Source organism: Boleophthalmus pectinirostris, unplaced genomic scaffold (genome assembly GCF_026225935.1).
Source record: "Boleophthalmus pectinirostris isolate CB_2022bp ecotype Guang Dong unplaced genomic scaffold, ASM2622593v1 HiC_scaffold_1, whole genome shotgun sequence".
Lineage (NCBI taxonomy): Eukaryota > Metazoa > Chordata > Actinopteri > Gobiiformes > Gobiidae > Boleophthalmus > Boleophthalmus pectinirostris.
This window is the reverse complement of record NW_026570970.1, coordinates 15,429,575-15,457,497: the sequence shown is the minus strand read 5'-3', so window position 1 is coordinate 15,457,497 and position 27,923 is coordinate 15,429,575. Positions and strand designations below refer to the sequence as shown.

Sequence of the window (27,923 nt, the reverse complement as noted above, 5' to 3'; positions counted from 1 at the left end):
AGGTTGCACAACATCTGTGAGCAGTGAGTAGCCATGTGCTCAGCTCTGAACAGTCATAAATCAAAGGTGTGCTACGATAACACCGAGAGAGGAGGCTTCAGTCAAACGTTTATGGCATAATTTAAATCAGACTTTTACTGCTTCTGAAAATGTGAACATTATGTACATAAACATAAATAAATTAAAGTGATCAATACAAAACTAAATATTTTCTATGTTGACTAAACACATCTCGACAGATACAGAAAGCCAAAAGACCTTGTTTCACAGCGTATTGAGTACAGCACAAAACAAATGTGAAATATGTACAAAATACAGTGACAGAAGAACTGCTCATCACATCCACGTGTTTTTCAAAGCAGCACGTCTCGTCAGGCCTTCTACATTTCACATAACACCGGGGCACGGCATAGAAAGCTTTACTTAAGTGCAGCTAGAACAGTGTTGTCTCTGGAACACAGACTGAACACAGACCGACTTCAAAAGAAACAAAATTCATCGGAATAATTTAACTTAAATAACAAACACAGAGTAACAACATACAGCACCTTGAGGCATTGCTGAAACTACTGCTGTGGTCAAACATATTTATCAAAGGAACACCTTTGGTCTAAATTAGTTTAGCTGCGGCTCCGTGGGCCCAAACTGCAGCTCAATAGAAAATCTCTCACGTGTGATAAAAATAAATCTAAACTGACACAATGATAAACAGCAGCCAAAAGATCCGCTTGTGCGACTTCCGCGCATCGTCACGGCCCTGTCGCCCTCAGGCTCCTCGCCTTCAGTCTTTAGCCCCCGCCTCTGGAGCCTCGGCTCAGGCTCAGTGCTCCGGGTTCGGTTTGTGCGTGGCCTGACCGTGCGCCACGTCCTGGTGCACGTGCCGCGATAGAGTCCGAGTCCAAGCTCGCCGTTTGCTCACATGAGCTGCGACTGTTGCATAGACTCTTGGTGTGTGGTCGGGTACCAAGAAGTGTAGCTGGGGATGTAGGAGCCGGTGGACCCCGCTGACGTCTTAACTGTTGTGGGAGAGCTCCACACCGGAGGTACGGACGGGGAGCCCGTGGAGAGTCCACGGCCACTGGACAAAGCATTGGTATCGATGGTGCCTCCCCCCTGCTTCATCAGCTTCTTAAACTTGGATCGTTTATTTTGGAACCAAATTTTCACCTGCGCGTAAATAATAAATAAAGACGTGATGAGAATAAGCAGAGAATATGCATTATAATGATGGGAGAACCAACAGTTCAGTCAGTATTTAGAGAGATGACAGCTGATGCCATGTTCTTATAATATGAGGTTCATGGAAAAGAACATAAAAACGGTGGTGAAAATAAATAAACAAACAGCTACAAATATGAAACAATGGGTTACTGTGTTATTCAACTCCAAACAATATCAGGATCGAGTCATTATATTTTATTAAGGCAACAATTAATTAGTTTTTGATACAGTTGCTCCATGGCGTATATCCATCAGTTCGGCTACGCACGCAAAAATAATTAAAAATACGTCGCGAAGAATATTTGTCTATTTGTCTAATTACAATTTGAATGAATTCTATACAGTTATATTTATAGAGGATACTCTGTATTTTATTTGAGTGTTGTGTGTTTTACTAATGTAAAGATAGGAGCATACAGAGTGACGGCATGCACAGCGATGACTTGCCTGCGTTTGCGTGAGCCCCAGAGACGCCGCCAGCTCCGCTCTCTCCGGTAACGCTAGGTACTGGGTCTGCTGAAACCTCCTGTTCAGAGCCTGCAGTTGTAAACTCGAATAGATAGTCCTTGGTTTCCTAATTTTTTTGCCTTTTCCGTTGAAGCGCACTTCTCCACCTTCCACCACAGTGTTTTTCTCCGCTTCTGGCACTGACGGAGAACAAAGTAAAAGAAGCAAGGAGTCAGTTACACTGTGAGAGCTGCGCTGGAATGAAGAGCCCCGCGTAACTTTTACAGGCTGTACATTAGGTATAATTACCCTTAATTGCATACATTGTTTATAGCGTTACGCAATAAATAATTACCAACCTCAACATCTGGCTCGTGGTTTCCGAGCAGCAGTTAGGACAACTGAAGTGAAGCACTTAAGGTGCAGCTTACCTGTGTCTTCTAGCCGTGTCTGTGAGAGCGCAGAGCTGTTTTGGTACGTCTGCACGGAGCCCAGGTACGGACTGGTGGGATGACTGCCGTAGGGATAGCCCAACGACCTAGGGAAAGACGAGGCAGGGCTGTAGCTGTCGTGCTGAGTGTGACCTGCAGAATGTAAACAGTGCATGGGATAGTGTCCGTGAGACATGGAGGACGGAGACATTTGTTGACTCGGGGGTCCAAACTCCATGAAAACGGTTTTTCCTGAGGCAGGGCTATTAAGACTTTCAGGAATTGTAGTCATTGTCATCTCTTCTGGCGGTTCCCCTCGTCTCGCTTTTGTTGTTTTGCCTCTATGATCTCAGTGAAGGACGGGTCCCAATTTAAGGCGAACAGATTTTTTCTCGTTCCATTCATAAGAAAATGTAGTTTGTGCCCGTGAAAAGTCCTAGGTATGATGCTGTGGACCTAGACAAAGTCGCTCAAAGGTTTGAATCTCGGACTCATGAATATTCATCAAAGACGCTCGCTGATTGGTCCACTCTCTCCAAGAGGGAAGCGGATTGGCGACGCTGGGGCTGGGTCCGAAGGAGCTGAGAAAGTCAAGAAAAACCAAAAACCTCACATATATGTGTGACACGACCACGCATTTATTATTATTATTATTATTATTATTATTATTATTATTATTATTATTATTATTATTATTATTATTATTATTCACTTATTTATTTACAATCATAGTAGGATTTACATACAATTCATAGCCCCTCTAAAGCATCTCTACTGCTGCTGCACTCTTTGATTAAAGATTTTTGATTAAAGGTCTTAATAAAGGTGTAGACTATTAGCATAAGACTGGGGTTTCATTTTCATAAGTAGCTGCGTAATTATACATGTATTTAACACTTAATGTGGCCTGGGGTTTCAGGTACACCTGGCAGCAATGGGGCAGTGGCAAAATGGAGAGAAACGGGTCTAAAGAAGAAAGTCAAAATGTGAAAGAATTAATCATACAGGAAATTATGACCAGTGAAAAAAATAATATAAATAATAGCCTGCAACGTAATACGTCAGAGAGTCGTGGATTTAACTTTGATTGATCACTACAAAAATGCCCATAAAATAATATCAAAATAAAAAGACAAGTAGGCCGATTTAATTTCTGTTGGGGGAAAAAAAATCTGGTTAAGGCATGCACACATGAAAATTACTCTACAAAATCATGCAGCTAGCGACAAAATACTGTTTTAAAAATATAGGTTATGGACTGAAACCAGTTTTGCGGAACTGTGCGCCCAGAAAAATGGGGGAATGGCCAAACGCAAAACTTCCTCATAACTAATGAATATTTGGTTCAACTGAAGCCATCCAAAGCGCATAGCAGTGGGAGCTTACAATAAGAGACAGAAGCGATGTGTGCACACTTACAGAGCAGGCATCATGTGATGGAAAAGAAGTAGACAAGTCCTCGCCTTCCGGGGTCACAGAGACTCCGCAGGATGCGCCTGGAGCGAGGCGCACAGCCGCGGCAGCTTCTCATTCTCCCGAGCTTCATCCTGACCACCAAAGCGTTCGGTCTGAGCACAGAGCAGAGACACAGCCGCGCTCTCTATCCACAGTCTCCTATCTCCACCTGAATAACAAATTAAAGCCAGTTAAATTCCCTCACTGTCATTATCAGCCTAATTACATAATTGAACTCAAAACACAACTAGCAAGTTGCAAAACGCGTTATCAAAATGCAGCCGCTGACATCACGACGCGTGTGCCAAAGTGTGCCAGGCGGCAGCTCATGCCTGGATTCAAAGATTTCTGTGAAATATTAGGCTATAAAGCAAGCTGGTCCCCTTGTCCCCCCGAAATAGGCCAATTTGAAGTGATTTCTCTGGAATTACTTTGGAAAAAATGCTTCAAGATTTCCTCTATCAACAACGACAATGATAATGGTAGTACAACCAATAATTATCATCTTCCAGAACAGAGGACAGATTTTTATGGGTACTTGGTGGGTGCGACTGATAACTGTCATTATTTTCCCACGATTATAGGATCTGCAAACTGAAACGAGACTGCGAGCAAAACCATTAAGGAAACAGTGGCAGAATGTGCGCACTAATGTAAAATAAAGCCAATACAGAAATATCGAGAATATATATATTTATTTTCAAGGCAATTGCGATTTAAATTTGAATAATTAAATATGTTATGAATTTAGGCCTATGACACTTGGAATAACATTACGCACACTTTCCAAAGTCATTATTAAGACGGGACCAGGCGCGTGACCACTTGTTTGTCACGTGACCAATGCTTCACGTCCTGCCACAGCAGGGCTCTAACTCGGCCTAGGCACTAAAAATAAAAGTCCAAGCACACACGCACGTGTGCACGCGCATGGGGGCGCGCGGAGACAGTGCTCATTAGAACAGAGTAGCTCTGTGGCTGAGGGTGTTTTAACACCTGCTGCTCTTCACCTGAGGGTTAGCGCAGAGGTGGAGAGGCGCGGAGGCATTGGAGGAGGGGGCTTCATTTGAGAGGCCGCTGATAGAAACCTCAAAGTAACACAGATTATATCAAGCAACACGTGAAACATGTCAATAATGCGCGCGTAAAACATTTCATTAATTTGTGTCACTTGAATCCCTGTCATTATACGCACTCAAATATAGACAAGTTAGCGCATGGAACAAATATGATCTGATCAACGTTTATCATTATAAAGTATGAGAAAAGCCCACCCATTACTTAATGAACCCGATAACATATATGCACACTAGGCTATAATACCAAATATTGTCAAGAAATAAAATAACAGGCAAATAATTACAGTGATAACATGAAGTATTATTATTATTAGTGTGTTTCTGATAACTTTTAGTCCGTCAGTATTAATTTCATGAAGAAATGAAGTACAGCAGCCGGGATTGTCTCTCCGCAACAGGTAGAGGGTGGTCAAAAAAGGTAGAGTGGTCAAAATCTACAAAAAAAAAAAAAAAAAAAAAAAGAAAAAAAAAAGAAAAAGAAAAGAAAAAAACTGTTCTATTTCTGAAATATTGAAACCTACCCTTTGAATCTATCTTTGTCCACTCACCTGCATGACGCACAGTGACGCGCAAACCAACCCCCAAAATATAGTCTACTTTTACCTCTCTCATTTTGCATCATGGATTTTATTGCCATAAAATCATCTAATCGACAAAGTCATCACTATATGCAGCTCAAAAATAAAATGAAATTGCCTTTTGTTTTGTTCCTGTGTTGTGTTGTGCGTCCTGTAATTTGTAGCGTCATTGAGCGCAAAGTAGATGCACCACAATTAGCCTGAGCCTATTTCCATGTGCAATGTGGCGTCAAAACGCGGATTGATTTTGTTTAGTAAGGTGCAAGAAAACGCACAATGGAGCCCCGGCTGCATTGTCCCATTGGTTAATTGGCTGTATTATTATAGTAGGGGTCAAGAGAAAAAATTATGTTAAGATTCGATTGTTTTTAGAAACATAGGCTATTCGTATTTGTATTGTAAATTAACAACCACCTCAAGCATGTTTAGGTTATTCAAAATGATTTGAATGTATAATTAATTTAAGACAAATTATATTTTGATATACATGAAACCATAGGCATAAATGCTTTCATTATTATTTGATTTATGTTTCGTATCTCTCGTTTTTTTTGTGCAAGTCTGGTCATGCGTCTTATTATTACCTCGTTTGAACACACATTTCTTTATTTTTTAGCTTTATCAGTTTTGACTAGATGATAAGTTAAATTGCTTTATAGGCTATTTTCACATCTGTTGAGGTTATGTCAACTTTCTGGGAAGAGGATAACGAAAAAAACATGGGTACAGAGCAGTAAGCTATAATTACACAGTGTAACATATTGATCTAACATTTAACAACAGAATTTTGGTGACTAATCATCCTTTTGTTTTCTTTTAGGTGGCAGAGGATTAAGAAGAGGAACGTGCATTTGGATCTTTTAATGGTCTTGTTGCATGTTCATGTTATTGCCATGTGTGTAATAAAGATTTAAAATAGAAATTTCACTGCTTTCATTGTGTGTGCTTTTAACACTCTTATCTAAGGTCCAAAGCAGTAGACCATTGGCCCTTTTAGAGACAGTCCTCGTGCGTCTGAACAAGAGTAAACCATGATTAACACCAATGTAATAAGCCTGGACACGGGTCATTTCAAAGCCGAGAAGTTATTTTTCCAACTCCTTTTACCTGTGGGATGTTCAGAGGCGCTCTCTTCTCAGAAAGCTCGGTGGGGTCGCGCGGTGGAAAAGCCCCTGGCGCACTGGCGGCCATTACAGCAGCAGCAGGGGTCACGGCACAGCGGCCAGCATCCAACCTGCCTGAAATTGGCTGCAAAATGACCAATTACCTGAGTGAAGGCTGGGCAGAAAGGACTTTGGAAAATATGGCTTTTACTTAATTCAACTAAACTGTAAAAGAAACTAGTGTCACCGCGCTGCATGCTGAAGTATCCACCTGTTAGGAAAAATGTGGTCAGCCGCACGGAACAGCGCACTGGCTCTGGGGTTATTTGATCAACATAAAACAATGATTGATTAAACATCTTTATATGTGTTGCATTAATCTGTCTGTAAATGGGAAATGCAAATTCGCCAATTAAGTCATTTGCTACGAGAGGCGGCCTGCTTGACGTTCAGCTGCCACTGCGCCTTTAGTCTGAAACCCCCTTTTTAGTTTTTGTTAAGAGTTAAATCTCGCACAAAGACAGGAAGGAGGTCAGCACTCAGCCAACACCTGAATGCGCGCTCCTTTTTGTGCTCCCCTTGATCCCACAGCCTGCGCCTGTCATTAGTCTTAATGATGGAAAATTGTCATGTTGATACAAGTCTTGCTCTCCCCCTCTCGTCTTTGTATAAGTAGAAGGTGGAAGCTCCATTTGTAACAAAGTTCTTTGTGACTAAAAGCCGTGGACATTGCATTTGTACCGAGGGAGAAAAGAGGCTGTAGATGCTCTTTCCATAGCTGGGATAATTATTCCTACTGTGGCCTTAATGATTCGCTGTGTTCATCCTGCATCTCATCCACGCGCCAGGCCCTCAGCACAGCCCCGTGTCAGGGAATATGAAAAACCCATATAATGAAACCATTTTGGCTGATGGAAAAAGGGGCTACTGAAGCCGCACTTGCTACAAAGACTGCTCAATTATATGAGTAATTGTGATAATTTTCCCTCCATTCACTGCTTTCTGTGCAAGGTAAAAAACACAGATGCTGAAAGGGAAATTACTTGGACAATATATAATCTGCCAAATGGTCACAACAGAAAAAAGATGACTGTAAGAAAGTGTAGGACTATAAATAGCTATGTTAATGCAGGGCACGTAAATACACCCTCAGGAGTGGGCATACATAAACAAACAGCTCTACCTTGTGTGTCTGTGAGTGGAAAAAAAACATATAACAAATGACCATTGGAAAAAACATGATAAAAGTAGCTCCGCAGCTGCTACAAAATGAAGGCTCCTTATTAACGAATGTGCGCCCTGAAAACGCACCCCCATCTTTGGCTATCATTTGTTGTTCTGTGACAGGAAAAGGATAATTACCTCTCTCAGACGCAGGAGGACTGACATGGCCTTTAGACTTTGCCATGAATGCAGAAAGCTTGATAGAAAGCTCGTGGAATAATTTTCTCCTCGGCTCTCTCCTTTATGTTGTAGAGCGTGTTTTGTTCCCGCAGAACTTGGAGATGGCAGTATTGTAGAGTGCATTAAACCACGGGTCTTCATACGGTAAATATGACATCCCGGTGTCTATCAGCCTCTCCTGGGCGAACGAAAATGCATTAAAATTTAAATTTCATCTTCAGGGAGACAGACGAGATAGAGATATGCATTTCATGTCCCTGTTCCCAGTGTGTGTTAGATTAAACATCTCCGGAGCGCACTCTCGGGCTCTGTCTGACTGCCAGGACGCACAGAAATGGCATATTGTGGAAAAAGAGTGGTGCTATCAAGAAAGCTTTTAACATACAGTAATACAATGTAATTAACCACCATTGTCTTCATGGAGAGAATCAGGCTTTCTTTGCGGTAGAGTGAGACAAAAACATGTTTAATCTGGGCATGCGTAATGACAGCGGTATAGCTACAAAATTATCCAAACTAACCCTGTATCTGAATAACATTTAGATTTTAGATTGTATTTAGTTTCCAAAAACCAGAACAGTAAAAATTTACCTTTTTAGTACATGGGGTTCAAGAAGAATCACTAAATGGACACAAAATTTTAGATTTAGCAACATATAGAGACAAGGTCAGATTATTTTACATAAGACTATGACACAGATAATGGTTTTATAGATGCCAGGAACCACCACTCTAAACATCTACCTTTTTAGTATACGGTATCCAAGAAAAACTGTAACATGGAAACAGAATTTTCGATATAGCAACATGTAGAGGCCTATGGAGACGAGGTCAGATTGTGAGACAGATAATGGTCCATATACCATCAGGACTATAGGGCGTTTCAAGGGAATGTCAGATCTGTTATGTAACGCTATAAAAGTAATCTTCCATCAGTACAAACACAACCAGAATTTCAAAGTGAACGAGAGATCAGACCTTCTATCTTTTCTTGAGTGTGTTGTGTAGCATTTCTTTACAATTTCTGGCATTTACAGTGGGCTATAGGCTACTGCATTTAGACAAGTTCATAATATTCTTGCTGTGGCTGGTAGTGTTGGGAGTATTATACGGCCTACACAGAAATTCAAGTCAATATTCAACTTAAAGTACAACAAAAACACAGTGTATAGTTTTCCACAGTGCAACAGAAAACTATCCACTTCTAACACTGATGGTGAGCTTCCTGAAACGTTGCATTAATCTAATATAGGTAATTGTGATAGTTTGAACTCCAAATTGCTCCTATTTTGGGACAACCCTTTCATCTGACCTTTGACCTCTCCGTGCCCTGCAATCTTCGTCCAAATCTCCCCTCTCCGGCCAGACTAGGATTACAGCCATGCAGTTCAAACACTTGTATCAGCCTCAAATGATGACTTTCCCTCAGACAAACACCCCATAAGACTTGGCAGTGAGTGTAGGGAGGCCACGCACCTCTCCGGACCCCCCCTGGACCCCCCTGGACCCCCCCAGGACCCCTACGGACCCTGGGCACCACCTGATTGTTCCCTGCAGCAGCTCGGTGCCACCACCACTATCCCTATACAGTCTTTTGTGTGACAAACGCTCAGCTTCAAACCGGCAATCTCAATTCAGAGCACCCCACTGTGCACTTCCTGACAGCATCCAGAAATGTTTTCAAGTTGTCAAGTCCCTACAGTAATAGCCTCCGAGCACAATACAACAAAACAATAATCATATGATCAGAAATTTGGGATTTAGAGGATGGCGCTGAGCAACCTTTTCCATTTGCACCATTTGTTGTTTTACGTTTAAAGACATTCATACCCGTCCACTTTGGCATGGAGCCAAATGGGCCTCTCCACTCTGGCACTAGAGTGATGTTTTTATTTTTACAAATGACAGTTGATGCTAGCGAGTTTTAACACCGGAGCATGTTAAATACGAGGCAGGCTTCACTATGGCCATTGAGTAAGTTATAAAGAATAGATCATATACTTGTATTAAACGTGTTATTTAGATTGCGTTTTCCACTTTTTTTTTCACTTTTAAGCTCGTCCAGAGTAGATTTGACATGAGTCATTATTTTTGATACAATTCCAGGCTTGTTCTTTACATTTTGGTTACTGGTATAAATATTAGGGCTGGGTATCATTAAGAAATTGCCGATATGATACATACCTCGATACACTGGCCACGATATGTCTCTCGATACAGTGCACTTTTGATTCGATATAATATACATTACAAATCGATTTGTTACGGTTCAATAAAAAATAATGGCTAAATCATGGCTGTGATACTAAAAGTCTTTGTTAAACCACTTCTTGCGCAAAGTTAATAAGAAACACATTTTAATCATCAAAACAGTGAATATGTCAAATGTGTTGCATAAACAAGTTTCCTTCCTCTAAACAAGTAACAAAACTGCACAGCTGTGACAAAATAATTTTGTAAAATACACCAGAAAATACTCTTGGTGATAGATCTATACAGCAGCCCCCGATATCGATACTGTATCATCACATTAAATGATACGACATATTGACATTTTGATACTTTTGCACACCCACACATCATTTTATACAGTGCAATAATAAATCATTGCAAAGTTGTACATCAGTGACCAAGAATTAAGTGGAGACACTACAGGTGAATAGGAAAAACTCAGAGGTATCTATCAACTTCTATTGCAGTTTACTTACATAATATAAGAAAAAAAAATGCATTATAAATTTTTCATCATGTAATGTTTTCATACAAAAATAAGTCATTTTATGTGTAAATGGCCAAAATGGCTTTTTTTTTTTTTCAAAATTTAAAACAGAAACATAAAAAGAAGCAAGAATTTTTGTTGTTTTTGTTTGTTATATATCAAAACAGATACATTTGGGTCTTGTCATATCCGAATGTTACAGAGCAGTGTACATTCTAATTTGTAATACATCTCTGCAGTAAAATAGAAACAATACAAGAGACATTCAATTGTATTTGCTTATGCGGTGTGTCAAATGTTGTATGATGGTGGAAAAACATGAAGGAACCTGCTCTGTTTAGAATGTAAGAATTTATTATTACCATTTATATTCCTTCCTCTTTGTTATTATAATGTATTGTGATGAGTGAGCTACTGTGTGACAAGTGGATCAGTAAAGTTTGTCTAAGTCTAATCTGATGCTTGATCATGTTAGAAGAGCAGAAGTGCACCAAAGCTCAAAACCAGACTTTGCTTAGTACGTGTATATGAGCTATGTTTTTATTCTGCACTCTTCTCTCTTAATATTAATTTTATGATAATTATTTATGTTTTCATTCATTTGCATTGTGATTTTAATGTCTTTCTTATTCTGTAAAGCACTTTGAATTACTTTGCGCATGTATTGTGCTTTACAAATGACCTTGCTTTGTGTTGCTTTGCCACCCTATAGAACTGTGGTATAATAAAACTTCACAGCCCATATGTGTGTTCAATTGTAAGATTATGGTTATGGAAAAGAAATAGTAAGTCCCCTGAGTTACACTTACCCCAATAAAATCCCTATTGTATTTAGCAGTTTCAATGAGTCTAAGTCTATATCAGGTTTATCAAAAAGCAGTTTTTACATAGGCCTGTCTTGATAACACATTTTGAAGTGGTTAGCTGAAGTAAATATAAAGGATAAACAATAATATTGAAACCAAACTATAAAACAGAATTAGCCCCAAATAAGTTCTCAAAATGGACAATATTGTAAAAAAAAAAAAAAGAACTTAAATGTATCTATAATGAGTCATAGAAGTTCATAATTCAACCTTCTACAGCTCAAATCTCGTGTAATACAGAAAAATAACCAAAAATGTTCCCACTAGTGCAAAAAAAAAGTCCCTACAACAATTACTGATCCCCAAAAATAATTGTTCCATCTGTCATGTATTGAACGATAAATCAATGCAGTATTTATCGTGACAGGTCTGCTTTTACATGATTGCTCAAGTCAGCATTTCCTGGAAAATTGAACACATCAATTTGCAAAATTTTTTTGAATTAAATTTTTTATGTGTGTTTGTTTCTGTGCCATATGTGTGTCATTTGTTGTCCTGCAATTTGTACTGTATTTTTTATTGTATTATATTTTGTTTTGTCTCATGTCTGCAAAGAAACAAAAATAAATAAAAATATGTTGGTAATGCAAGTGACTCGGATGACCTTTCACCTTCCCCAGGCCCAGCGTCTGTTATGCAATATATTTTCCATTAAAATGTGAATAACATCGTGGGTTTCCGGTTATAGAAAACCCATTTGTCTAGGGAGATTATATAAGCACGGTGCCAACACAAAGAATTTTTATTTTTATCAGTTTCAACAATGCATCAAATCACGACTTCAGGTGTAAACGCCATGAACAATACAATGCCAGATTACTGCAACGGTGGCTCAGTGGTTAGAGAGCTTGCCCATAAACCTGCGGATTGACAGTCTAATCTCACTCTGACCGTACAGAATACTGTATCCTGGGTAAGACACTTCACCTGCCCTGTCTAATGTGGTGCTGAATGATGTGTGTGAATGAAAGGAGATTGGAAGCTCCTTCTCTGCGTTTATATTAGGTGGAAATTGCAACAATCTTTTTTTCAATATGAAACTATGGAATCAACCATACATGCTTCTCAGCGCCTGATTTTAGACGATATGCTGGGCTGTTGTGTCTTGCTTAAAAAAGCAAGACACTTTCCGTACATCTCCAGGTCTGAATGTTATGTACAAGTGTGGTGGTCGAAGAGGCAGATGGCATAGGTTGGCAGCTCTGTGTCATCAGTCTGTCCCAGGGCAGCTGTGGCGTCAGTAGTATCTTACCACCATGTGGAGTGAATAAATAATGCAATGTAAAGAAGTGTCTAAAAAGTGCTACATAAATCAAATGCTTTATTCTACATTATTACATCAAATGTAAAAAGAAAGCAACATAATGATACCCTTTAACCATTTCACACCATGTAACAGAAGTCTCAAAGATAATTTCAAAAACAGTCCTTCATGTTTATACAAATCCAGTAGGTATTTGAAAAGGGATTGTGATATTTCATACATTATGTATCATACTTATGTTTTTTGTTGTTTTGGTGAAAAGAATCCTCTTCATGAAATAGAGCTGAGGAACAGTAGTACTTTATACAGACATAGAGGTAGTCATTTTCCAAAGTAAACCTGTCAGGTGATGCAATACATCTTTCCAATTATTATTATTATTATAATAATTATATTATTATTATTATTATTATTATTATTATTATTATTATTTTGATAAATCATATCATATCAGTTCATGAGGCCCTCTGTCCGAGTGCAGTCTCCACCATAGTTCTGTTTTAAGACTGAACTTCAGTGACAGAAGTGTGCTTCTCAACTTTTGACTCCTTTACAAACTTCTGTGTAGAAGTGATTCTGAACCTCTGTGTGCTCCGCTCATGAATCCTACATTAGCCCCTGCACTGTGACTGTGTGAGCCTCTTGTGGCCGCCTCAGTGCTGCTGTGGCCCCCATTATAAACCAGTCTGACCTGCGCTGCACCTCACCCCTATTACAAACCAAGCGCACACTCACGACCCCGTCTGACAATTACTGCACTGCACTGCTGCCCGGCGCCCATCTCCGGAGAGCGGCCCAGACAAGGCTGTCAGGGATTTTAATAAATGTAGGGAACGCTGCATGGAGAAAAGTGTTGCTGTCTCAATAGAGTGACACAGACGAGCCTTGGCTGTCGATGGAGCCCCTAATGACAGAGTAAGATAATGACAGCCCCCAGTTCGAATCAGCAGGAAAAGGAAGATCAATCTAGCCAGAAAAAGGGACAGGGAGGAGGGCGTCTTTTTCTTGTTCTCCGTTTTAGCTCATCTCATACATATATCCCCTCGGCTGCAGCTGGCTTCTGCTGGGCCCGGGCAGCTCTGCATTAAGTGCGCAGTGGATCGATAGCCATTACAACTCCCTCACAGCCTGACACATCACAGGGGCCGCAGTTGACATTTCACTTAGGGCCCGCATTGATCCCCCCCTCAACCGGTGCACAATATTCCAGCCACCACCAGCGTGCATCAGAGCCTGGGGTCCAGCTAGAATTGAAAAGCCAAAGGAAGAGAGGGGAGGAGAGCGGGGGCCCTAACCAGCTGCCCAGTGTGCTACAAGTAAACAGCATAGCCCCTGATACATTCCTCATTCTCAATGTACTGCTTTTCCTGCTGCTACTTTTAGTCCAAGTATGGCTAGATCAAAGCTTGACCTCTCCAAATTATTTGCAGTAGAATACAAGCCTGCATTGACATCACTGCTGATAACATCGCCAGTGGTTTTTGGGGGGAAAAACTGTGGAGAAAAAAAATCAAAATCAAGCATCTGATATAATTAAAATGTGGGAGTTTCCGCGAAGCTGTTCTCAAAATAAACAAGGAAAAATAGCAGACAGCACAGAATTAGCTACAATTTGAGTTAATCTCTTTTTAATTGCTGTAAGATCCTATCGCTTGGGTCATTTTGACTTTCCAGCAAGATCAGCAGCACATGTAGCCAAGCACTTACTTAAAAATACACCATCATGGTCTTGGTAACAGTTTTCCACTCTTGAACGTAACACCAATCCAATTCACAACCTGTCTCTGTAATTCCTATTCCGTGGCTATCATGTTTTTGAACCGAAGAAAGCGCCGTATCTATTTCTGTGGACTTGTTGCGCTCTGTAAGTGGTGTTGTTATCTTGTGAGGCATTTAGTTAAATGATAATTCACAAAAGTCATCTGCCACAGAACACTGAAGTCCTCTTTGATTCCTAAATTGCACAAGCAGGGGAATTCCCAGATAAAAACGTAACAAGATATTAAATACAGGAGCTGTCAGGTGTATGGTGACAACATTGTTCGCTATAAAGAAAAGATTGAAGGGGGAATTTGTGGCAGATGGAAGTAAAACTATATCATTTTCTGAAGATCTTAATCTAAACAGGATTTGTTCACTGTTCCATGATGGTATTTTGTACCCATCCAAACAAATTATTTTTTTCAGTATCTTGATAAGTGTCAAGTGTGTCCCTTATTCACGGTTGTGCAGAGGCATGTCCAAAGTCCCTTTCCTTTCAATATTTACAAAGATAACAGACAATTTTGCGAGGATTTTAGGGTATATAATAATAATATAACGCTAATAAGAGTGCTAATGTTTGCGTAACAAATACACGGATACCTAATGAAACAGAATTAAGGGCCCCCAAAGGAGAATCTTGCACATAGCTTGAAAAAGGTCTGCTTATTCCTAAATGCGGAGCTAAATATCTATACAGCTCCTGTCAAAACACAAAACAAGATGAGGAATTATTGATTAAGCATCTGATAATTAAAGGCTACATCATAAAATTCCTGTATGTCATTATAAGAACTCCAAATAATCTTGATCGCGGGAGAATACAGCCTTAAAATACTTTGAATTTTGCAACACTTGAGAATAAATATGTTTCGGAAAAATAAATCATTGTTTTACTGATTCTCTACAGTGTCTGTGTCTGTATTTAAGCTAACAAAAAGTAACTAGTAAATTAACTTGTACACAACATAACTACTGAGGCTCGGTTTACCTTCACCACAGGAATTCGATTACTCCATTATTTCACCTCACTTTCTGTGAACAAACAACAGGTTTTAAAGACACGCATTAACATACAAAACACTCTCAGATGTAAAGCAGTATTAAGTATAGCCTGAACTGTGAATCCAAATAACACAGGTGAGTTAAAGCACAGAGAATTAATATGGTGGTATATCATTCTAGCTCAAACGCATGAGATTACAGGCCTAATGCTGTAATTGAAGTCTATAGCTGTGGGCAGACATTTGATTTAATGAATCGTTCCCACCTGGCTGGATGTTTGCAATGCACAAATTGAATAAATAATAACACGTACAGCCCACACACACATTTAACGTGACGGGGATGAGTGGTCCCAGAGAGACCACTGCTGCCTCTCCATCAGACCGCCATCTTTAATTTCTCTGTGGTCCACAATGCCTGTCGTCACATAGTCTGGTTTCATTATGTACAGGGAAAGGAAAGGGAAAGAACATGGGGATGAGAGCAGATCTGGAGTCACAATGCCTCCTATTTAACAGCGCAGGGGAGGAGGGGAGTGGCGGGGGACAGTGGAGCGACGTCTCACCCCTCCAGGTCCAATTGTACGCCCCAGGACGGCCCGCTCCAGACCCACAGACTCCTCACATCATCAGGGCAGATTGGCTCTACTGCCCTGGCACAGTGAGCAGGGCAGACAGACAGACAGCTGCTGGCATGAGGCCAAGGATCAGGCTCTGCAGGAACTTTAGACATAGGGGTCTGTGTGCACCAATGAGTGATGGACACAATTAAAAAGAATATCGTGTTTTTTAGTGCTCCACGATCCAAATCAGTTGACTTTGCTTCCAACAATTCATCAGGCAACAATTTTCAAAAATAACAATAATTACATTTTTAGTAAACATTGACAGAAATTTATGGCATTTGTCAATAGTGTATCCAGTGATCACTATTTATTGTCTGAGACCAGCTCACATGTTTAAATAATGCTGTATTTCTTTACAATGTATTAGAATCTTTTCTGTTTTCTTGCGTGCTAGTGCGTGTGTGTAGTGTATGCATGCAGTTGTACTGCATGTGCCCAGGGGAAATTTCCCCTTGAGGAACAGTAAAGTTGATCTTATCTTTAGCGTATCTCTCTTAATACTGGGGTAGTATGTCATTAGCAGAAATAGAAGAATGTAATGTGTCAATTAGTGTAGATACTCTCCACCCCAATATCTGTGGCCAAAAATGGAGCCAACATTTATTCTAATGTTGGCTGTCTTCAAACTGCACTTTTGTCCACAGTCTGTGGTCTGGTCGATGTTTTTCTGACAAACAACACTGAGTCAATAGATGTCTTCACAGCCTCTTTTGACAATGTTTGTGACATGGTTTTATCAGTTCATTCAATATCTCAGAATCCAAACTCTCAAATGAGTCAGACATTTGAATCTCAAAGTGTGACTGGCCCATGGGTCATATTAGAAGCAGAACACTGGGGGATGGGTGGGCTTTGATTGGGCTTGTCTGTGCTGTGGTCAGACTCAGAGGAAACACCTGCGTGGAGCTCCACACTGCTGTCTGTTTAACTCTGATGAACTAATCCCAGTGAAGAGGCGGCCGCCCGCCTGACCTGGTCTGCAGATCTGGAGTGTCTCAGCACAAAGGCATGTGGGCCGAGCAGCCCCCACCTCCTCTGAGCGGCTACAGCAGGGACACGATAGTTTTAATAAAATAATGATTGAACACAAACTGCTAACTAAATAAATAATCTCAGTATAAAAACAGGATAACATGCTGCCTGTAACCCACAGTCTATAAAACAACTTAAATCTGGAGGGTGCGTGACTGTAACCGATAAGGGATCAGATCAGAAATTCTGACTTTCATTCCCTGAAAAAACAACAAAAGAAAAACCTCCTCCACTGAGCTCTTAGTCTCTGTAGTCAACATTATCTTGAAAATGCAGAAGGGCAGAGTTACATATTTGTGTTACATTTATACATTCACACATTAACACATCCACCATGTTCCTGCAGACGTGATGTTGATGCTAAACTATTTTGTCTCGATGTTAATCACAAACAGAGAATGAAAAACATTGTTTACAATACACAGAGTTAGTCAGCCATGTACGCACATCGTGCAGCTTTATAAGTCTTTTCAAAAAGGTTCAAATGCATGTGTTCTGTAAAATGAAGAAGACACATTTTATTACAACCCAAAGTTTTCCTTTAGAGAAAACGTATTTATTTTTATGTTTGTGAAAAAAAGCCCAGTCTCTGCGGGCAGTGTGAGAAAGTGCTCTCTCTCTCTTTCTCTCTCTCTCTCTCTCTCTCTCTCCTGCAGCCTCAGTGTGGTTAAATGAGCCTGTGGCCCAAGTGTGGACAGCAGCTGGAGACCAAGAGTCAGCTCCACAGCACAGATCATCAGCAGGAGGAAGTGCAGAGGGAGAGAGGGACAGAGAGAGAGAGACAGAAAGGGAGAGAGAAAGATATGAGAGAGAGAGAGAGAGAGAGAGAGAGACAGAGAGGGAGAGAGAAAGATATGGAGAGAGAGAGAGAGAGAGAGAGAGGGAGGAGAGTAAGAAAGGCAGTGATAGAGCGTGGGACAGAGTAACAGAGGAAGTGAGAGAGAGGGGGAGAGGGGGAGAGAGGGGGTAAGAAAGGGAGTGACAGAGCGAGGGACAGGGTAACAGAGGAAGTGAGAGAAGGAGAGAGAGAGAGAGCGAAAGAGAGGAAGAGGGGGTGGGAGAGAGGGGGAAGAGTGAGAAAGGGAGCGATAGAGTGAGGGATAGAGAGACAGAGGAAGTGAGAGAGCGAGAGAGGGAGGAAGAGAGGAAGAGGAGGAATGAGAAAAGAAGCGATAGAACGAGGGACAGAGTGACAGAGGAAGTGAGAGAGTGAGAGTGATGAAGAGAGGTAGAGATAGAGTGAGGGAGACAGTGAGTAAGAGAGGGAGATAGAGTAAGGGAGAGATGGAGAAAGAGAGAGAGAAATTGAGCAACGAAGAGAGTAAGTGACAGAGTGAGTGTGAGAGAAGGAGAGACAGAGCGAGGAAGAGAGTGAGAGACAGAGCGAGGGAGAGAGTGACTGAGCGAGGGAGGGAGAGATAGAGAAAGGAAGAGAAAGAGTGAGGGAGAGAGAGAGTGATAGAGAGAGGGACATACAGAGAGCGACCCTGAGAGGAGGAGGGGGTCCAGACGCTGCGGGGCCAATCAGATCCCAGAGTGTAGCCCGGGCCCCTGCAGCGTAGCACACAGCAGCACTCACATCCTGGACACAGAGCAGGTCTCCCGTGCTTAACCCTTGGCGGGCGCTCCCTGGCCCTCATGCGCTCATCACCACACTAATCAGCGGCGGAGAGGGCAGCTGCAGGGAGCCCCTCTCCTCCGCCGCGCTCAAGAGCCTGTTATCCGCAGTAAGAGCAGTGCAAATACAGAGCTTAGTGTTCTCAACAGGCCCGCCCGCACCCACATGCCCGCCGCCGCCGCTCCTCGCATTGTGCCGCGTTTAGCTCGATCGCCCGCACACAAAGCAGCGGTTAATGCACTTCTTTGTGGGACAGTTCTCCTCGTCATCTGTTCATTTACCGTCTACGCTCAAGTGGCCACAGGTGAACAGGGAATTTAAATAAGACCATGATAAAAGTCGCCCAAGGAGTAAGTGATCGGGTCTTGATCCATTAAGAGTGACCAAGACGGCACTCAAGACGACAGGCGCACGTCCTTGGGCTTTGAGAAGAGCAGATATTTGGTGAACTGGGAGGAAAAAAAATTAAAAACCAAAAACACAGGCCTTCTCAAAGTCATCGTTTACTCTTAAGATAAATGTTAAAGGCGCATTACGTGTCACTGCTCTGCTTGGAATGTTCCACAGTATGACATTAAACAGCTCTACCTCATTTATTCCATTACAGGTGTTTTTTATAACTCAGAAATACCTAGAAAAACAGGCATTGTGACTGAGCGGGGTTCGCCTCTCCACAGATCTGACTTGTAACTTGGTCTGGTTCGGTGTCCATGAAGATAGAAAGATTTAATGCCATACTGAGAAACATTCCAGACAAAGCATGGAGAAAAGCATCTGATGGACCCTCCACCAAAAAAGTTACACAATGCACCTTTAAGTCTACTCAAGTGCTCTACTGATAACCTGCAGTGACTTGAGTTACATAGAGTCTTCCAAGCGGTACTAAACTCTTGGTCAATTTCTGATTTTTCTTGAGAGTTTAATTAAAATGAAATTGATTCATTTATTTTTAAAGGGCCCATATTCTATTTTCTGATCTATGTTATAATGTTGTTTCCTCATCAAAAACATACTCAGAGTTGTGTTTTGTTTCATTCACTCAAACCCAGCATATTGAAATGGTAATGAGTTCTTCTCTCAAACAAAAAATACTCCTTGTGATGTCATGTGGGAATACAGGAATTGCTCCACTGTGTTTTTAAAGTCAATACACTTTGAAAACTACAGCTACATGACAGATGTGGACACACTAATAATGCAGGATTACTCAGACATGTGTGAATGACACAAAACACAACTCCAGGTCTATTTGTGAGGAGGTAACAACATTATAGCATGACTTAAAGCTCACAAGAGTCACTATTGTTGCCTAATATATTACCTTTAAAGGAACAATCCGGAATTTAGGACATAAGACCTCATTTCCTAGTGAGCCAAAATATTCCATCCAGTCCTTGTATTTGCAGAGGTTGCTGGTGCTAGGCTAGTGCATGTCAATGGCCATAGTTATCCTGCCACTAAAAACAGTCTTACCCACTCCACAAAACACCTGAAGCAAATCTATTATTACTCCAGACTATCGATGTGAATGTCTGTGTTGATAGAATAATGTTTGAAATAAAACTAACCTTGCATTGCATGAATCGTTGGATGTTGAGGGACTATTTTCTCAGCAGCAGCAGCAGCAGAATTTTACTTTGCCGGTAAGACAGGTGCTAGGTGATATCAGTCCACCGCTGCCAAGCTTTTAATCAGGAAGTACAACTCATTGCTACTGCTCAGACATATATCCTTCAAATACAAGGTTGGTTTTACTTCAAAATTATTCTATTGACACAGACATTCACAAAGACAGCCTGGCGTCATAACAGATTTGCTTTGGGTGTTTTGTGGAGTGATTAAGACTGTTTTTAGTGGCAGGATAACTATGACCACTGACATGCACTAGCCTAGCACCAGTGACCTCTGCAAATACAAGGACTGGATGGAATATTTAAAAAAGTGTCTCCACACGTCACCAACACTCTGGCTCACTAGGAAATAAGGCCCTATGTCCAAACGTCCGGACCGTCCCTTTAAAGTCCATACACTTTAACTACAATCATTTGGATAATTTCAGCTATAGAACTGACAATCTCTAGGAGCAAAAGATAAACAGTAGCTGTTTATATAAAAACTATAGCTACATGACATCACAAGGTGGAACAGAGCATTTTCAGCTTTGGAGATATAGACAGACTAATAATAAAGGATTACTCAAACATGTGTGAATGAAACAAAACACAACTCCAGGTATGTTTTTGCGGAGGTAACAACATTAAAGCATGATTTAAAGCTCACAAGAGTCAATGTTGTGTAATAGAGGACAGTCCTACTTTACTCAGTTGACAAACGAATGCCTTATAGAATTAGCCTCCTATTTGGGTTTGTTGTCTGCGGCTGATTACATGTTCTTTTATTGCTGTTATTCTTTACACTAATGAGCTGCTCCAACTAAGCCACTTCTTCAGAACTAACATTTACTGTGGACGTTCACTTGTGGCATGTTGATACTAAATCAGGTAAGAGTCTGGGGTCGCACGAGACCATGGTCCATCAAACAGGGTCAAACACAGGACTGGACACAGCTCCAAGAGACTAATCAGGACCTGTTTGCAGAAACAGATCGCCTTAAAGGTCCTATATTACACAAAATGGACTCTTTTGAGCGATTAGCCATGTTGTAATTCTGTTACGTCATCAAAAACATACCTGGAGTTGTGTTTTGTTTCATTCGCACATTTGAGTAATTCTTTATTATTAGTCCGTCTCAGCTCAAAATGCTGTGTCCCACCTTGTGATGTCACGAAGCAGTAGTTTTCAAATTAACAGCTCCCGTTTGGAAATTCCAGGACTGAAATTATCCAAATGATTCTAGTGCACTTCCTGTATTACAACATGACATCACAAGGAGGAACAGAGCGTTTTCTGTTTGAGAGAAGAGCTCAGGCTAAATCTGCAGGGTTTGTGTGTGAAATGAAAATGTGTGAGTGAAACAAATCTCCATGTATGCTTTCGATAACATAGATAAGGAAACAGAGTAATGTGGGCCCTTTAACCTGTGGAGTTGGCTACAGTATGGTGAACAACACAAACTTCACTCTACTCAAACTAGTTCTGCATCTTGATTATTTTTTCAATCTTTGTTTAGGCTGCCAGTTATGAAATATGGTTTCAGCTTCACACACAAATAAGCCTGAAGAGAAACATAGGCACAGGGGAGACCAGATACAAACATGGATGAAGGAGGACCATTGTATTGAGTTGGATAATCTTACTAAGAATTTTGACTGAATTTCTAGTTTTGCATATCAGTCCTCAGTCCAAATGCTGTTACAAATCACTCAGGGCTCAAATCTATCATAAATACAGAAACTGACTCACAGTTTTATGGCCAAGAGTTTGGTCCAAAAACGTACATTAGCGGTTGGCTTTCTCAATGTTTTGTTACTCACTGCCAACAGCACAATGTCCAAGAACGATTTCTGCACAAGTATTGAGTGATAGTGGCAGAGGCAGTGCAGTCTCTGTAGCCCAGCTTTGACATGGCAAGCAAGACTTTTATGTTGTCTGTCAAAAATATGAAATAAATCAATGCTTGACAGCGTTACATAAAGAGCCTTTGTGTGGCAGTGTGCACTTTTGTCTAAAGGAGTACAGAGTCAGACTGGGGAACCAGAGCTCCTCTGAACAATGTGGGAATGCCAGGAGCAAAGTGCTTATGTTGTCTTTTCTACCGTCACTGCTGCGGCTGAGAGACTGCATCTGTACACACCATTTCATACAGTAACACCATCCATCATGCAGTCAGCTCACCCTCATCTGTTCTGCTCAGACACTGCTTAACCTGCCGCTAGGGAGTCTAAACCAGGGTTAGTTTAGTGCAAAGTTGTGTGTACATTTTACTACTAAACCATCTATTATAAAATAACTCTTACAACCACACATCATCATCATCATTTTCGTTTAAACACGCTCTTGTTCCCTGGTCCCCTTAATACAAATTATTGAAATCTGTCCAGATCTGATCCATAGCAAAATAAAAATGCAATTGTGTTATAGCAAAACTATTAAAAATAAAGACGTTTTGTGGCTTGTCTTCAGTTGGCAAATCTTTCTTTTGCTATAACTAATTGAAATGAACTCATATGTGGATCAAATAGAATGTTTTGTTCCACACAGACAGTAACACAATCATTGGCTTGAGTTACTGTTTTCATTCACTAGTGTGATCTGTCAGTATTGTTCCAGCCAGCCAACTCTCCATGAGGAGGGCCAGGTGCAGGTGTCTCCAGGAGCCACAGCGTCTGCCCAGGCTTGGATACTTCAGCCTGGGCCCTGCTAATCCAGAGCTCCAGCTCCGAGTGATCCAGGAGAGGATCAGTGTGGATGAGCTGCCCAGGCTGAACAAGTGGCTCTTTGAGGAGCCCTGTGCCAGTCAGATGGAGAGCTCCAGGCCCCAGCCGCAGGGGTTAACCTCTCCCACTGCCAAGCAAAATACTGCAAGAGGCTCGCAATTACACAGACAGGCAAAGGCCACACGCAATTTCCACAGCTATTTGCACAGTTAGAAGGCCCCCTCCAGACCCGCCAAGAATAGGCAGAATTAAGTTGGTCGAAAGGCAAGGTAGGCTTTTTAATACCCTTTGCCCTTCTGAGGATGTTAGTCATCCACAAAGCAGCCAATCACTGAGTTACTTATAAAGTCTTCACAGAAAAACTCAAGGGTTTCTCACAAGAGGAACCTACTACAATGAAACTGATTAAAGTGTCCAGAGGCCTGACACACTGTGACATGAGCTGAGCATATGCCAAAATGAAGGGTTATAGTTAATTGTTCCTTTGACCATCTTTACATTGTCAGTCAACATTTGCCAAAGCACATTTGTAGTGATGTCTGTAATACTAAATAATAGAGTCTATTACAACAAAAATCCACTTTCTGACTATAGGACTGGGTATTGCCAAGAACCTCATAATATATTACAAATCCCAATATAGGTCCCAGGATACAATATTTATGTCAGTACGCGCATATTGATAAAAAGTGTTTTAAAGGTTTACTAAAAAGGGATGTGTTTTACATGAATAATAAAATACAGTGAAATTCAAAGGTCTAGATAAGCTTTAATCCAGTCATGAAGTGTACAACTGCAACTATAATCTGCAAGTATAAAGAATTAATATTTTTTACCCTAAATTGATATGCATATTGTGAAAAAGTCAGTCATTATATATTACTGTATTGATATTTTTAGTACAGCCCTCCTGCAGAGCACTTCACAGGTAGCGGTGGTAATTCATGTGAGGCTTTTGCATGTTGTAGTACAGGAAGCTAGTATGACACGGCCGTCCAGTGCAGTTGCCCCCCCCCCGCCCCACATGCTGCCTGCCTGAGAACAGTTAGCGGTGGCTGGGGCCGGTGCAGCGGTGCTCCCAGGGGACAGAGGAGGTGCAGGGGGCCTCACCCACACAGCTGCTCCACAGGTCCAGAGCCTGTCCAGAGCTCGGCAAGCCGCCCGGGGACATGCACCACTAATAACAACAACATCCAACATACAGGTCCGGGTCAGACCAAAGTGTGACCCTCCCCATCACAGCGCTACAGCCTGGACAGGAGCCAGACTGAGCCTGGGCAGCCTGGGAGAGCACTGCGGCTGTGGGTGGTGCATTCTCCAAGGGCTGCTTTCACTTCCTGCGCCCCCTGACCAGGCCTGAGTGTGGGGGGAGGAGGGGTTAGCATAGGGGGACACTTCTTCTCATACTCCACATGTTATATTTGGACCCTTGGAGGTGGTGGGATCAGTAGATTTGAAAAGGACTGCGGAGGCTAGATGATAAATGATGGATCTCATACCTGGGAAGGATAATGTGCTGATGGTAAACAGCTCACTGTGGGAAAAATCACAACGAGGTGAAAGCATTTTGCCTCTCAGCACCTGCGTTTGACTGTGGCTCACCCACACAGAAGCAGCCACAGCAGAGACAAAAGTGTCTTAAATGACAGAGACCAGCACAAAGCAATATCTGCCCAAGCATCACAAATGGCCATGGATTTAATCTCTTCACACCTAGAACAACCTGTCTATCAGCCTACAGTGGAGATACTTCAAGGACCTACAGTATATAGAAGAAAGGACAATAACGTGTATGACATAACATGACAATTGTAATAGGCCTAACCTTGCTTACAGTGGACCTGCAGTCTTGTGCTGAGTGAAAATATAAAGGGCACACAGTCACACAGCAAAACACTTCACCTTCAAAGCTAATGTGTGAAAGTCATTATTTTTCAAAGTAAAATAAATCTAACAAAGATAAAAGACACAGTGAATTAAAACTGGCAGTAAAAAGTATCTACATAAACCAAACTTGGAAGCTCAATTTATGCATCAGCATCACTAGACCTGCTCCATGCATGTGCTCATGTCTAACTTTACTTCCACTGGAGCAGTCTTGTGCATGTATTACGCAAATAGGCATAATACATAATACATAAGCAACGTAACAGAACATATATGCTCAGTATCACACTAGCTACCTCACTGTGTTTCAAAGCTTATACTAACTTTTATTAAAATCACAAATTATAAAATTAAATGTTATTAAAATTAATTTAAGTAAAGACTACCCATTACTTTTATATGTAGATTACTTCAGTGGTGTAAATCCATTTTTACTTATCTTGATTACATATATCCACATATATTATATTTCCCTGCTGTTCTGGAACTGCCTGTTGCAACACTGGAAATTCCCCAGGTTCCTGTATCGTAAGAGTTTTTGTACATACAGTAATATACCATATACTAAATACAACAATAACATTTCCTTAGGCTTGGTGTGTGAAGTGTCTTGCCCAAAGACACAACATTAGTGGGGCTAGTTAATAAACAACATTACACTTGACATCTGTTCTAACATACTGTATATAACAAACTGATGAATCAGCACTACACAGAACTTGCTCCATGCATGTGCTCAGGTCTAACTTTACTTACACTGGCCCAATCTTGTGTAAAGTGAAAATAAAAGCTGTATTTTTGTCTGTATTGTATGAATGTTTGTATATAATATAGTAGTATACCATATAATAAAAACAACAATAACACTCTCGTGGGTTTGGTGAGTAAAGTGTCTTGCCCAAAGACACAACACTGGGGATCAAATAGCTAGTTAGTAAACAACGCTACACTTCAAATCAGTCCTAAGATATATGACAATCTAGTGAATTAGCACTACACAGAACCTGCTCCATGCATGTGCTCACTGAACAAACACAGTGGGGTCTTGTGGGTCGTCCAGCGGTGCTCTGGTGGGTTCTCACACTCTCCACTCAAAAGGGGAATACTTGGCCCTAATTAGCAGCGAGCATCTGGCAAATGTCAAAGTGTGTCTGTGTGTAGAATTCCTATTTACTTTGGGATCCTGGTTCAGCTGCGGAAAACTAAGAGATCTTCAGAGCACGCTGGGTCCTGGGAGTGTTTTGGCGCTACGCTCTGACTGACACATGTGTAATGCAATATCACTCTTGTACACAGCTCAGGTTTGCCCAGCGTTTCTTCTAGCAGGTTGCACACCCCTTCACAACATATCAATTACTGTGTTTGTGAAAGAAAAACAGTCACCGTATGGATTTGTATAATTCTGCTGCCACTTGCTACTGATTCGTCATCAGCACAAGAACAAAATCACACCTCTGTAGAGTTTTTCATAGCCACGCTGTCCACATTTATTAGGCAAATCATGCTTGGTGAAAAGGATAATGTTACCTGTCTGTGCGCCCTCCAGACAAATAATATTTTACAAGCAATTTTCAAGGCAGAAGAGGAAGGAAGCATGCATAAAGTAGGGCAAAGTGTGAGGAGACTGAGAGAAAATATACAACCCAGCTTGTCACGATAAATACTATATCGAATTATGGTTCAATATATAAAGGCTGGACTTGGGGTCAGTGTTGATCGTGTGTACATTTTCTTTGTACAAGAAGTTTTTGGTTGTTTATGACTCATTACAGGCGTTCTGCTTTCCGCTGTTTATTTATTGTAACTTTTGGCTTTTTAACTATATTGAACAGTTTTTGTGGTTTAAATCTGCTTTAGTGTTATTGTGTCAGTGGCATAAATTTGTTTCAATATTATTAATTATTGTCTGTATATATTTACTTCAGTAATATATTGTACTGTATGTAAATTTCAGATCTATAAACAACACCAAGACATGAAGTCTCTGCTCTAAAAGTTAGATTTTGTGAGAAGCTGCATTGTTGTGTCTTTGTATTCCTTAGTGAATACATTTCATCTGTCTTCTAACTTTGTAAAAATCCCAAAGTAGGGTTGGGAAATGTGACTATAAAATTCAATTGTGATCAAACCCCTAATACAATCTGCTATTTTGGTAGACCTGTCACAATAACACATTTTTAAGCACGATATATCGCTACACAGAAATATTACGATTAACAATAATATTTAAACTACCTTATGCCATGGTCACAAAACAGGATAATCCCAGTAAACACATTTTAAATAGACAGTATCATTAAAAGCATGAGCTGCAACCAATAAATGGCATAAATAACTGATAATTTGCCATAAAAGTTATTTATTCTACTCTCTACGGGTCAAATCTTATCATATTACATAAAAATGGCAAAGATCTCAGCACTATTGCAAAGAAAAAAACTACCCACAATAAATATTAAGCCCCAAAATATATTGTTCCAGCTAGCCCTGTCACACTAACAAATTTTGAAGGGTGATATACTGTATACCTGAAGTAAATATAAACAATAAAGGATAACACTGAAACTAATTTATGATACTGATACAATAACCCAAGAGTAGATTTAAACCACAAAAACTATTCTACAACATTGTTAAAAATCATGAGTTGCAATAAACAAACAGCAGAATGAATCACTTATGTTCTTATTTTGCAGCTGTAATGAGTCATAGAAGCTATTAACTCAACCTTTTTCGGCTTAAATCCTATAAAGAAGCCAAAAAATAACAGAAAACTGTCCCAGTAGTGCAATGGAAATGTACAAATATTGACCCCAAAAATATATTGTTTCATCTTTCATATATGGAACAATAAGTCTATGGTTCTCTATTTAATGCAACCACTGACTCCTCCTATTGGTCAGAATCGGTATTGCCCTTCATGAGTGACAAGTGGATTTAACCAATCACAGTCAAGTGTGTCAGATGAAGAAGATAAAGCTTTCAGAAAGGTAGTTTATTTCAAGTTCATCCTTAGACTGTACTTATTATAATTAGTATAAAATGAATACATGTAACACAACTCACCAAAGAAGAGAGAGGCACTTCCATT

The 27,923-nt window shown here is 40.7% G+C and overlaps 1 protein-coding gene across 1 annotated transcript; it reads right to left on the bottom strand.

The window, feature by feature from the left end:
• Nucleotides 1–27,923, bottom strand: dlx1a (distal-less homeobox 1a). The gene is made up of 5 exons (XM_055150355.1): nucleotides 27,899–27,923; nucleotides 3,519–3,723; nucleotides 2,100–2,680; nucleotides 1,669–1,868; nucleotides 1–1,167 (listed from the first exon to the last, which is right to left on the bottom strand). Exons 3-5 carry the CDS (start codon nucleotides 2,395–2,397, stop codon nucleotides 916–918), a joined length of 750 nt encoding a protein of 249 aa, XP_055006330.1. The 5' UTR covers nucleotides 2,398–2,680; nucleotides 3,519–3,723; nucleotides 27,899–27,923; the 3' UTR covers nucleotides 1–915.

Bases quoted from the DNA above. Each gene is read 5' to 3' on its own strand.
- dlx1a (XM_055150355.1), bottom strand. From the start codon at position 2,397: ATGACAATGACTACAATTCCTGAAAGTCTTAATAGCCCTGCCTCAGGA. The intron at 1,869-2,099 runs GTAAGCTGCACC...GTTCTCCGTCAG, and splicing joins GACACGGCTAGAAGACACAG to TGCCAGAAGCGGAGAAAAAC. The intron at 1,168-1,668 runs GCAAGTCATCGC...ATTTACGCGCAG, and splicing joins TGGGGCTCACGCAAACGCAG to GTGAAAATTTGGTTCCAAAA.